Consider the following 13,442-nt stretch of genomic DNA (forward strand, 5'->3'; position numbering starts at 1 on the left):
ACAGAGGACAGAGAGTGATGGAACATAGCTGGAGAAAGATCAGGGCAGAGGACAGACAGTGTGGAACACAGTTGGGGAAAGGAGAGATAATGATGGAACATAGTTGGAGAAAGATCAGGACAGAGGACAGAGAGTGATGGAACATAGTTGGAGAAAGATCAGGGCAGAGGACAGACAGTGTGGAACATAGTTGGGGAAGGGAGAATGAGAGAGAGTGATGGAACATATCTGGGGAAAGAGTAGGACAGAGGATAGACAGTGAAGGAACATAGTTGGGCAACGATTAGGACACAGATAGTGATGAACATAGTTGGGAGAATAATTAAGGTTACAAAGGAGGATGGATCATGAAGGAACATGTAATGCAAAAGGTTACTTAGAACACAGGGAAACTTTTAGTCAGTAAAGGAACATGACAGGAGGAGGATTAAGACATAAGACAGGTAGACAGTGAGGAAACATGGAATAGAAGGATTGTAAGTGTAAGTCTCATAGGAAAGAGAAGAAAAAAACATGCCTAGGAAACAATTAGGACAAAGAGTGAGGGATCACTGAAGGAGAATCATTAGGACACAGGTTGAGGAAAAATGGAATGGGCAGGAAGAGAAAAAGTAATGAATAAATGGAAATTGGTAATGAGCAGATGGGAATTTCAGAAAACTCAAGGTACAGGAATAATTGGTGAATGAGAGTCATTAATGAACATCTTTACATACAGCAAGACAGCTAAGGAGTAACAGTGAACTTTCATGGATTTCTAAGTCAGGATACAAAATATCCACGGGAATTAGAAGTGGAGTAAAGAGAGATCAGACTGGAGGACAACAGATGGAATATAGCACTGGGGAGGCCGTACGATGACCACATCAAGGTAGGAGGACACCTCACCTGTCATGGTCAGCACTCCGGAAGCGTGGAAGGATCTGCCGGAAGCTGCTGGTTCGGTCTAGCTTGGGCTGACTCTTTGTCCTCTTTATAGAACTCTTCAAGCGACGACTCAGGAATCCCTGCTACACGTAGGGTGAGAAAGAAGAAAGAAACACTGGATAGAAGAGAGTGATTCATAAAGAGGAAGATATGTGAAAAAACGGCCAGAAAAAAGAGACATACAGAGACACAGATGGGAAAATAGAGACACAAGGGAAAATAGAGGCATGTGGAGGTCATCTGTTGTCACTGTATAGATTAATACAACTAGTATTAGTGATATTAACTAGCTTATTAACTAGCTTATTATAGAGTCCCTGCAGGTCCACAATTATTGTATCCCTGCAGTACAATCTATTGTACAGAACACGTTATCTTGAGTAATCTAAATTCAAATGGGTTCTCCGGCCAAATTAATATCCCACCCTCCACATATTTAGGAGCCCATCCCACAATATATTTTTTTAATTTTTTTTTAAATTTAATATTTTGGGCAGCACAGTGGCCTAGTGGTTAGCACTTCTGCCTCACAGCACTGGGGTCATGAGTTCAATTCCCGACCATGGCTTTATCTGTTAGGAGTTTGTATGTTCTCCCCGTGTTTGCGTGGGTTTCCTCCGGGTGCTCTGGTTTCCTCCCACATGCCAAAAACATACTGGTAGGTTAATTGGCTGCTAACAAATTGACCCTAGTCTGTGTGTCTGTGTGTGTGTGTATGTTAGGGAATTTAGACTGTAAGCCCCAATGGGGCAGGGACTGATGTGAGTGAGTTCACTGTATAGCGCTGCGGAATTAGTGACGCTATATAAATAAATAATGATGATGATAGCGAAGAAAAACACATTTGTTATTAGGCCCCATATAATATAGCAGATATAATATTCCTTCTCGGGTACGAATGAAGGTAGCAAGAAAAATATTTTTAAGATACCCCATAAAATCCAATAATATATGCATGATCAATGCAGAAAGCACCTATTGGCTGGACAGGTGAATTCCCAAACAGCCAATCAGAATCAGCTAGTGCTGGCCATAATCATCATCACCAGCATGTATTTGCACCCGCCATGCATCTTAACATGCGCTAGACGGACACTGCGGCAGACCTAGATTTTATTTTGGGTGGGGCGATTTATTTCCCTGTTCCTCTTTCACTCCCAGGCAGAGGATGCTGCACGGCCGCACTAATTTGTGTATAAAGCACAACTGCAGGGGCCGGGCAGGATTCTCTGTCTGCCTTGCAGCCAACAGACACATGTATATAGAGTGTGGCCGCAGACAGCCCGCCCCTGACCGGGGAGGGTGGGGCCCAGATCGCGTAGGTGCAGTTACACACATAAGGCAGCATTGTGTGTCCGCACTTTGGGGTATATTTACTAAACTGCTGGTTTGAAAAAGTGGAGATGTTGAATATAGCAACCAATCAGATTCTAGTTGTCATTTTGTAGAATGTACTAAATAAATGAAAACTAGAATCTGATTGGTTGCTATAGGCAACATCTACACTTTTTCAAACCTGCAGTTTAGTAAATATTATATTATATTATAATATTATAAACCGCTGCATCTGGCCCTTTCTGCTCATTTGTATAATAGAGCGACTGAAATACGACACAAAATACCAGCAGAAAACGTGCTTAAAAATGAAAATGGCTAATTAACAAAGGAAGCATTGTTGTAACCACTAGTAGGCATAGTGCTGTACATAGCTGGTGACAGGTGCATAATAATACCCCAGAGAATTTCATACTCTAACTGGTTCACTTGTGGGAGACCAGAACCTCATTCATCTAACTAGTCACACATGTAGCAGAACTATATTAATTTACAGCAGTTTTGCCATTTGTAAGAGCAGTAATTATTGTAATTAGGTTAATTAGTTGAGTCAAGCTGTCCACACAGAGCTGATGTGGTGGTTTGGCCTGTTCATTAAACAACCAGATCAGTCATTAATTTGGCCACACACGTGCAAAGATGTCTCTTTGGTGGTTGGGCCAAAAGTGCTGCAAGTACTACTCTCTGGTCAGCCAATGGACTTGTCATCTATATACACAATGGAGGCAGCCATTTTGTGGACTGAACCAATATTCAATCTATCCATTCACCATAACAACTCTTTCGATTTATGTGGGACGGTTCCGATCTGAGGGGAATGGCCGTCATCTCGCAAGTCGGTGCGTTTGTATCAAATGGCGGGGACTTGAGAGGTGTCACTACACACCCTAGTGAGCGACCAGAGGCTTTGTCTGTGGTGCCTGCGGAAACTGTAAGGTGTTTATAGGGTGGGGGTGTTGGGGCGTCGTAGTGCTTTGGGACCACTGGGCACGTCACTCGGCGTAGCAAGATCACACCCCTATTCGCAAGCACCACAAAGCAGTTACCTCAGGAAAAATATTGGGAGGTATGAGTCACTAGGAACTAGTGACACCACTGAGGCATGAGGCATGTGAGGTCACTTGTCTGCAATGAATTGATGTAAATACTATTGCTTCAGCCCTTAGAATAGCTGCCTTCTGTGCACAGGTGATGGGTCCACTTTAAATAACAACACGCTCAAGTTTCTCTAGTCAATTTGTCGAATTCGCTGGCTATTTTGTGCGGCACCATAAAAATCTCAACCAGTCGGATCAGAATTAATATATCTGAGGGTAAATGTGTCAGGCTGCAAGTTACCGGCGGGTTTGAAAAGTGGAGATGTTGCCTATAGCAACCATTCCAATTCTATAATTTTGTAGAATGTACTAAATAAATGGTAACTAGAATCTGACTGGTTGCTATAGGCAACATCTCCACTTTTAAAACCCGCCGGAAACTCGCAGCTTGATACATTTACCCCCTGGCTGGTAAACTGTGGGTCAGTCGGTGACATCACTCCTGTGAGAGGCCAGCACCCTGCACTGGAGGTTGGCCTGAGTGGCCAGGTGTACAGTGCCATCCGGTAGCTCGGTGTGCCGCTGGAAAACTGATCTGCTTGTGGCCAGCTTTATTTCCGTAATTGTTAGTTGTTACTTACCGACGGTCGGAAGGGGGCAGTGGGAGGGGCGTCCATACTGTGCTGTTTTCCCCCTGGGACGCTTTTCCTCCGGGAACGGGCAATGTGATAATCTGGGGGAAAAAAACATAAAAGTCAGACATGCAAAATGTTAGTATTGTAGAGAGAGCACCAACATTCCATGAAATTCTAAGTGATTTCATGCTTTATCAAGGTAACGTGAGGCTTTAATGGTCACACAGACTCTATAAGAACAGTTTGCTGTCTGGCTTACTTTTAACTACAGTGGTTAATATTCTCTATATCACTTGCAGGTACACTGGGTGAGATGTACTCAACTGTGACGATCAATAATGTGGCAAAATGCCAGCTTGCTCTCTCTGCAGAGCAGCCTTGGGCAACTCATGATCCACTGGCCCTGGTGAAACTACAAGTCCCAGCATGAAATATCAGCTGCTGGCTGTCAGATCACGCTGGGACTTGTAGTGCCATAACACCTGGAGGGCCATACGTTCTATCCCTCTACTCTACAATCATAGCTAAAGGGTCAGTGCTCGGTCAAGTTCATGGATTATATGAAATGTCATTTAATACAACAGAAGTTGCATAAAAGAGTATAAAAATTAGAGATGCTCAGGCTCGGTTCCTCGAGAACCGAGCACACCCACCCTCGGAATCGAAAGCGAGGCAAAAAGTCATCATAACGTCGCCGGATTACGCGAGTTTTGAACTCCTTTTTAAGATCCAAAATAACTAGAGGGTGGGAGGAAGGGCGAACCCCCATTTGTCTTTTCTGCCACTGCTGTGTGCCAATGTGTCCTAGATGTGCTAGGAACTTACTGTGTGTTTGTGTCATTGCTCTGTCGCTTAGCATCCAGCCAGGTCGCTGCAGTATTTGTCCGAAAGTGTATGAAAATAATATTGTGACCTGTGAGGTGGTCAAAATTGACTGCAAATGACTTGAAATTAGTGTTATTGAGGTTAATAATAATGTAGGAAGAAAAAAAGAGCAAAAATATGTGATTTTAGCATATTTTAGGATTTTCCTAAAAAATCCAAAACCAACACACACGAGGGTGGTTTTGCAAAAAACCAAAACCAAAACACGGAGCTAATCCAGATCCAAAACCAAAACCAAAGCCCAAACCGCTTCACGGGGGTCAGTGAGCATCTCTAATAAAAATGCACCTATCGACCCGCCCAAAAGAACAGTTAAACCTGATTTTATACATAAAATATGCCTTAAAGAGGCATGGAGTATAAAAGAAGTGTAGAGGCACAATAAGTGGTACTAGGGATACCAAATACTGGTCTGTGATGCCATATGCTGACCTGGGATGTCATGTGATCCTCTGTACTACCTGTGACACCATGTCTAGTGGAGAGCTGGAAGTATCACACCGGGACAATAAGTTCTAGTGACATCTCTGACAGCCTACATGACACCTGGAGGTACATAACATTACAGAAACGCAAAGTACTGGAGATGTGCAGTGTTTATGGCTCGCGGACCATTACATTCTAATGAAGGTCAAAGACCGCTGAAGCCGAACATATGTCTATTTCAAAACGAAATTGCTAAGCTGCCTGGTTAAAGGCGTCTGCATACCGACAATCACCGGCTTTTACCAACACATCAAGAGCCACGGCGCAGAGGGAATAAAGTGCCTTGCAAAAAATAAATAAAAGAAAGGATGCACATACCTGTGTGCACACGGAAACATATTACACACAAGTACACTGTGACATTACATGCACATCAGAACACATATGTAAGCGTGCACACCAGCAACGAAGAAATGCAAGTGTGCAGAAAATGTCACACATTGCTAGCACAGCACACACACACGGTGACAGAAGAACACACTGGTTGTATATAAAACACACAGAGCTCTGTGCAGACGCCCACACAGACACATTGAAATGCGCCGGCTCACAGCAGTGAAATCATTCTATACAAGTATATAATCCACCCACACACAGCCTGCAGAACATACAGGTACTGTACTGTATATATACATAGGGACAGCTCGCAGCTCATATATACACAGCACACACTGACTGAGAGCTGGAAGTGATAAACACAACTGTCAGATCACAGCAAAGCTGCACACAGTTACATATATATATATATATATATATATATATATATATATATATATCACATGAGCGTAATAACTGTACACACACAGAAATACACTACAATGACTTCACGCACAGTATAACACATTCTTTTTATTCTCCAGTAAGCAGGGCCCTCATTAATTTATGTATCAATCTGTTCATTACCATATGCCACGGAATAAATGTTAATTTCTCTTACTTTGCAGCATAGAGAGAATTAATAATAACCAGTGCCTGGTAGCGCCAACCAGACCCTTCCCAATGGCTCTGGGCCATGTACAGGTACCCATGCAGACCAATAGACAGCGCTACCTGTTCCAGAGAGCGACTTATATTAAAACTTCCCAGGATATTCCAGGACATTGGAACTCGGGAAGTCAATGGAAAGACATACACATACAACAGGCAGACAGAGGCACGCACTCTTGATGCCATAAACATGCCACAGTAGTTTGGCCACACAGGTACACTCACAGACACAAGATGTACATGTGCAGGTACACGCTCATGTACACACCGGCTTCTCTCTCACCTCAAGACCCAGTGAATCTTTCAGTTTCCTTTAAATTTCATGTTCAAGACCTTGAGTAGGCACAAGCTGTGAATGGCGAACCCCAAACGCAAAGTGAGGACGGTGCAGGGAGATGGGGCGATGGGGAAGTGGGTGCAACACAGGACACTGGAACGGTGCGGTGCAGGGCATGCAAGCTGTGCAGTGTAGCGTGCAGGATTTGCAGTGCTGAGAGTCCACTACAGGATGGACGGTCCAACATGAGCAGGATGTGATGATCTGGGCTGTGCAGTGCAAGGTGTGCACTGCAGGGCATGCGATGCAGGATGGAAACGACATGCAGCGCCGTGTTGTGCAGTGCAGGGTGCCCCGGCACAGGTCATGCAGTGCAGCATGTGCAGTGTAAGGGGTGCCGTGCAGGGTGAGCAGGGGAAGAGGCCTCCACGTTACCCAGCTCCCAGGACCAGCGCGCGCTGCATCCTTCCGTATTCACAGGGATGTCACTGTGAGCGTGGTAACCAGGCAACTGTGTGCACGCCCCCTCCTATCACAGGGACACGCACGGGGGGACCGCTTAACTACTTCACAGACAGGGAGAGATGTAGAAGGAGGAAAAGAGAAAAAAGAATGGTGGAAGGAGAGAGGAGAGACGCACGGACGATGCCAAGAGGAACAGCGGCAGAGGATGGACTGAGGGGAAAAGATGAGGAAAAGGAGAATAAATGAAGCTGTAAGGAAGATGAGAGCAGGACCCGCAGGGTGGGTGATGGAGAGAGGTGAAGAGAAGATGGGAAGGGGCTGGAGGGATGGACAGGTAGAGTGGAAAAGAGGGAGAGAAATAAAGAAGGAGAAATGAGAGATTTGGAGAGAAGAGAGTTGAGCTGTGCGAGCAGCCTCCCTGTTACTAAGCAACTGTGCGCGTACCCTGTCCTATCACAGGGAGACCTCTTAACTCCTTCCACACATACAGACACTGACATGTACTGATCGGGAGATGGGGGAACACAGCACAGGCAGAGAGAGGGATACACAGAGAGAGAGACAGAGAGAGAGGAGTACTGAGCTATAGAAGAGAGAGAGAGAGAGAGAGAGAGAGAGAGAGAGAGAATACAGGGGAGAGGAGTACTGAGCTGTAGAAGAGAGAGAGAGAAAGAATAGAGGGGAGAGGAGTACTGAGCTATAGAAGAGAGAGAGAGAATACAGGGGGAGAGGAGTACTGAGCTATAGAAGAGAGAGAGAGAGAGAATACAGGGGAGAGGAGTACTGAGCTATAGAAGAGAGAGAGAGAGAGAATACAGGGGACAGGAGTACTGAGCTATAGAAGAGAGAGAGAGAGAGAGAGAGAGAGAATACAGGGGACAGGAGTACTGAGCTATAGAAGAGAGAGAGAGAGAATACAAGGGGAGAGGAGTACTGAGCTATAGAAGAGAGAGAGAGAGAGAGAGAGAATACAGGGGGAGAGGAGTACTGAACTATAGAAGAGAGAGAGAGAATAGAGGGGGACAGGAGTACTGAGCTATAGAAGAGAGAGAGAGAGAGAGATACACAGGGGGAGAGGAGTACTGAGCTATAGAAGAGAGAGAGAGAGAGAGAGAATACAGGGGACAGGAGTACTGAGCTATAGAAGAGAGAGAGAGCGAATACAGGGGGAGAGGAGTACTGAGCTATAGAAGAGAGAGAGAGAATACAGGGGACAGGAGTACTGAGCTATAGAAGAGAGAGAGAGAGAATACAGGGGGAGAGGAGTACTGAGCTATAGAAGAGAGAGAGAGAGAGAGAGAGAGAGAGAATACAGGGGGAGAGGAGTACTGAACTATAGAAGAGAGAGAGAGAATAGAGGGGGACAGGAGTACTGAGCTATAGAAGAGAGAGAGAGAGAGAGAGATACAGGGGGAGAGGAGTACTGAGCTATAGAAGAGAGAGAGAGAGAATACAGGGGAGAGGAGTACTGAGCTATAGAAGAGAGAGAGAGAGAGAGAGAGAATACAGGGGGACAGGAGTACTGAGCTATAGAAGAGAGAGAGAGAATACAGGGAGAGGAGTACTGAGCTATAGAAGAGAGAGAGAGAGAGAGAGAGAGAGAGAGAATACAGGGGGAGAGGAGTACTGAACTATAGAAGAGAGAGAGAGAATAGAGGGGGACAGGAGTACTGAGCTATAGAAGAGAGAGAGAGAGAGAATACAGGGGGAGAGGAGTACTGAGCTGTAGAAGAGAGAGAGAATATAGGGGGAGAGGAGTACTGAGCTGTAGAAGAGAGAGAGAGAGAGAGAATACAGGGGAGAGGAGTACTGAGCTATAGAAGAGAGAGAGAGAGAGAGAGAGAGAGAGAGAGAGAGAGAATACAGGGGGACAGGAGTACTGAGCTATAGAAGAGAGAGAGAGAATACAGGGAGAGGAGTACTGAGCTATAGAAGAGAGTGAGAGAAAGAGAGAATACAGGGAGAGGAGTACTGAGCTGTAGAAGAGAGAGAGAGAGAGAGAGAGAGAGAGAGAGAGAGAGAGAGAGAGAGAGAGAGAGAGAGAATACAGGGGGACAGGAGTACTGAGCTGTAGAAGAGAGAGAGAAAGTGAGAGAGAGAGAGAGAGTGAATACAGAGGAGAGGAGTACTGAGCTGTAGAAGAGAGAGAGAGAGAGAGAGAGAGAGAGAGAGAGAGAGAGAGAGAGAATACAGGAGTACAGAGCTGTAGACGAGAGAGAGAGTGAGAGAGAGAGAGAGAGAGTGAATACAGAGGAGAGGAGTACTGAGCTGTAGAAGAGAGAGAGAGAGAGAGAGAGAGAGAATACAGGAGTACTGAGCTGTAGAAGAGAGAGAGAGAGAGAGAGAGAGAGAGAATACAGGGGGACAGGAGTACTGAGCTGTAGAAGAGAGAGAGAGAGAGAGAGAGAATACAGGGGGACAGGAGTACTGAGCTGTAGAAGAGAGAGAGAGAGAGAGAGAATACAGAGGAGAGGAGTACTGAGCTGTAGAAGAGAGAGAGAGAATACAGGGGAGAGGAGTACTGAGCTATAGAAGAGAGAGAGAGAGAGAGAGAGAATACAGGGGGAGAGGAGTACTGAGCTATAGAAGAGAGAGAGAGACAGAGAATATAGGGGGAGAGGAGTACTGAGCTATAGAAGAGAGAGAGAGAGACAGAGAATATAGGGGGAGAGGAGTACTGAGCTATAGAAGAGAGAGAGAGAATACAGGGAGAGGAGTACTGAGCTATAGAAGAGAGAGAGAGAAAGAGAGAATACAGGGGACAGGAGTACTGAGCTATAGAAGAGAGAGAGAGAATACAGGGAGAGGAGTACTGAGCTATAGAAGAGAGAGAGAGAGAGAGAGAGAGAAAGAGATAATACAGGGGACAGGAGTACTGAGCTATAGAAGAGAGAGAGAGAGAATACAGGGAGTGGAGTACTGAGCTATAGAAGAGAGAGAGAGAGAGAGAGAATACAGGGGGAGAGGAGTACTGAACTATAGAAGAGAGAGAGAGAGAGAATAGAGGGGGACAGGAGTACTGAGCTATAGAAGAGAGAGAGAGAGAATACAGGGGAGAGGAGTACTGAGCTATAGAAGAGAGAGAGAATACAGGGGACAGGAGTACTGAGCTATAGAAGAGAGAGAGAGAATACAGGGGGAGAGGAGTACTGAACTATAGAAGAGAGAGAGAGAGAGAATAGAGGGGGACAGGAGTACTGAGCTATAGAAGAGAGAGAGAGAGAGAGAGAGAATACAGGGGACAGGAGTACTGAGCTATAGAAGAGAGAGAGAGAATACAGGGAGAGGAGTACTGAGCTATAGAAGAGAGAGAGAGAGAGAGAGAGAGAATACAGGGGGAGAGGAGTACTGAACTATAGAAGAGAGAGAGAGAGAGAATAGAGGGGGACAGGAGTACTGAGCTATAGAAGAGAGAGAGAGAGAGAGAGAGAGAGAGAATACAGGGGGAGAGGAGTACTGAGCTGTAGAAGAGAGAGAGAGAGAATATAGGGGGAGAGGAGTACTGAGCTGTAGAAGAGAGAGAGAGAGAGAGAGAGAGAGAGAGAGAGAATACAGGGAGAGGAGTACTGAGCTGTAGAAGAGAGAGAGAGAGAGAGAGAGAGAGAGAGAATACAGGAGTACTGAGCTGTAGAAGAGAGAGAGAGAGAGAGAGAGAGAGAATACAGGGGGACAGGAGTACTGAGCTGTAGAAGAGAGAGAGAGAGAGAGAGAATACAGGGGGACAGGAGTACTGAGCTGTAGAAGAGAGAGAGAGAGAGAGAGAATACAGAGGAGAGGAGTACTGAGCTGTAGAAGAGAGAGAGAGAATACAGGGGAGAGGAGTACTGAGCTATAGAAGAGAGAGAGAGAGAGAGAGAGAGAGAGAGAGAATACAGGGGGAGAGGAGTACTGAGCTATAGAAGAGAGAGAGAGACAGAGAATATAGGGGGAGAGGAGTACTGAGCTATAGAAGAGAGAGAGAGAGACAGAGAATATAGGGGGAGAGGAGTACTGAGCTATAGAAGAGAGAGAGAGAGAATACAGGGAGAGGAGTACTGAGCTATAGAAGAGAGAGAGAGAAAGAGAGAATACAGGGGACAGGAGTACTGAGCTATAGAAGAGAGAGAGAGAATACAGGGAGAGGAGTACTGAGCTATAGAAGAGAGAGAGAGAGAGAGAGAGAGAGAGAAAGAGATAATACAGGGGACAGGAGTACTGAGCTATAGAAGAGAGAGAGAGAGAATACAGGGAGTGGAGTACTGAGCTATAGAAGAGAGAGAGAGAGAGAGAGAATACAGGGGGAGAGGAGTACTGAACTATAGAAGAGAGAGAGAGAGAGAATAGAGGGGGACAGGAGTACTGAGCTATAGAAGAGAGAGAGAGAGAATACAGGGGAGAGGAGTACTGAGCTATAGAAGAGAGAGAGAATACAGGGGACAGGAGTACTGAGCTATAGAAGAGAGAGAGAGAATACAGGGGGAGAGGAGTACTGAACTATAGAAGAGAGAGAGAGAGAGAATAGAGGGGGACAGGAGTACTGAGCTATAGAAGAGAGAGAGAGAGAATACAGGGGACAGGAGTACTGAGCTATAGAAGAGAGAGAGAGAATACAGGGAGAGGAGTACTGAGCTATAGAAGAGAGAGAGAGAGAGAGAGAGAGAGAATACAGGGGGAGAGGAGTACTGAACTATAGAAGAGAGAGAGAGAGAGAATAGAGGGGGACAGGAGTACTGAGCTATAGAAGAGAGAGAGAGAGAGAGAGAGAGAGAGAGAGAGAATACAGGGGGAGAGGAGTACTGAGCTGTAGAAGAGAGAGAGAGAGAATATAGGGGGAGAGGAGTACTGAGCTGTAGAAGAGAGAGAGAGAGAGAGAGAGAGAGAGAGAGAGAGAGAGAATACAGGGAGAGGAGTACTGAGCTGTAGAAGAGAGAGAGAGAGAGAGAGAGAGAATGCAGGGGGACAGGAGTACTGAGCTGTAGAAGAGAGAGAGAGAGAATACAGGGGGACAGGAGTACAGAGCTGTAGAAGAGAGAGAGAGAGTGAGAGAGAGAGAGAGAGTGAATACAGAGGAGAGGAGTACTGTGCTGTAGAAGAGAGAGAGAGAGAGAGAGAGAGAGAGAGAGAGAGAGAGAGAGAATACAGGAGTACTGAGCTGTAGAAGAGAGAGAGAGAATACAGGGGGACAGGAGTACTGAGCTGTAGAAGAGAGAGAGAGAGAATACAGGGGGACAGGAGTACTGAGCTATAGAAGAGAGAGAGAGAGACAGAGAATACAGGGGGGGAAAGGAGTACTGAGCTATAGAAGAGAGAGAGAGAGAATACAGGGGGAGAGGAGTACTGAGCTATAGAAGAGAGAGACAGATAATACAGTGGGAGAGGAGTACTGAGGAATAGAAGAGAGAGACAGATAATACAGTGGGAGAGGAGTACTGAGGAATAGAAGAGAGAGAGAGAGACAGAAATTACATGGAGGAGAGGAGTACTGAGGTATAGAAGAGAGAGACAGATAATACAGGGGGGAGTGGAGTACTGAGGTATAGAAGAGAGAGAGACAGAGAGAGAGAGAGAGAGAGACTACAGGGGGAGAGGAGTACTGAGGTATAGAAGAGAGAGAGAGAGACAGAGACTACAGGGGGGAAAGAAGTACTGAGGTATAGAAGAGAGAGACAGATAATACAGGGGGGAGTGGAGTACTGAGGTATAGAAGAGAGAGAGACAGAGAGAGAGAGAGAGAGAGAGACTACAGGGGGAGAGGAGTACTGAGGTATAGAAGAGAGAGACAGATAATACAGGGGAGAGGAGTACTGAGCTATAGAAGATAGAGAGAGAATACAGGGAGGAGAGGAGTATTGAGGTATAGAAGAGAGAGAGACAGAGACTACAGGGGGGAAAGGAGTACTGAGGTATAGAAGAGAGAGACAGAGAATATAGAACATGGAGGAGTGAGTACTAAGCTATAAAAGAGAGAGGGAGAAAGAGAAGTTGGTGAAGGGAGGAAACAGGTGATGGATATGGTGCTCTTTCATACCAAGTACACCCCAATGTGCACATTCATTCACAGTACCCACACTATACACAGAACAGCGTCACTTCTGCAAGGAACAAGGTGAAATCACATGAGTCTCTTCAGGAAATGCCCTCCTAACAGACCCTCAGTGACCTATCTAGGAATTACCAGCCCCGCCAACACAACTTTCTGTCTATGTAACTGCTCAAGCGCGCTGCACCTCTAATCCATACACCCAACAACATTTACGGCATCCCAAAATAATAACTGCAATTGCAATACTATTTACTGAGTGGAAAAATGGTTTCTCGTTAGTTGTCCAGACCCCAATGATGTGACATGAGATACTATAGTAATACGACTAAATATATAGGGCTCTCATGTACACAGGACATAGCCCCAGCAATATTTATTGTCCTAGA

General features: G+C 45.7%; 2 protein-coding genes across 12 annotated transcripts in view; one reads left to right on the top strand and one right to left on the bottom strand.

Moving 5' to 3' along the window:
• LOC142101950 (uncharacterized) overlaps window positions 1–13,442 on the top strand; it is a 389,962-nt gene that overhangs the window by 233,801 nt on the left and 142,719 nt on the right. The window lies entirely within an intron of this gene.
• SYNGAP1 (synaptic Ras GTPase activating protein 1) overlaps window positions 1–13,442 on the bottom strand; it is a 158,411-nt gene that overhangs the window by 56,604 nt on the left and 88,365 nt on the right. For 7 of the 11 annotated variants that reach the window (XR_012679165.1, XM_075186404.1, XM_075186405.1 and 4 more), the window contains exons 4-5: window positions 3,941–4,032; window positions 889–1,010 (exon numbers count right to left, since the gene is read on the bottom strand). Coding sequence is in view for 10 of the 11 variants with exons in the window: in XM_075186404.1 (XP_075042505.1) it covers window positions 889–1,010; window positions 3,941–4,032 (214 nt within the window). In the remaining variant the exon portion in view is untranslated. The other 4 variants (XM_075186410.1, XM_075186400.1, XM_075186409.1 and 1 more) reach the window with 3 other exon arrangements.

This window comes from Mixophyes fleayi, chromosome 9 (assembly GCF_038048845.1).
Source record: "Mixophyes fleayi isolate aMixFle1 chromosome 9, aMixFle1.hap1, whole genome shotgun sequence".
Lineage (NCBI taxonomy): Eukaryota > Metazoa > Chordata > Amphibia > Anura > Limnodynastidae > Mixophyes > Mixophyes fleayi.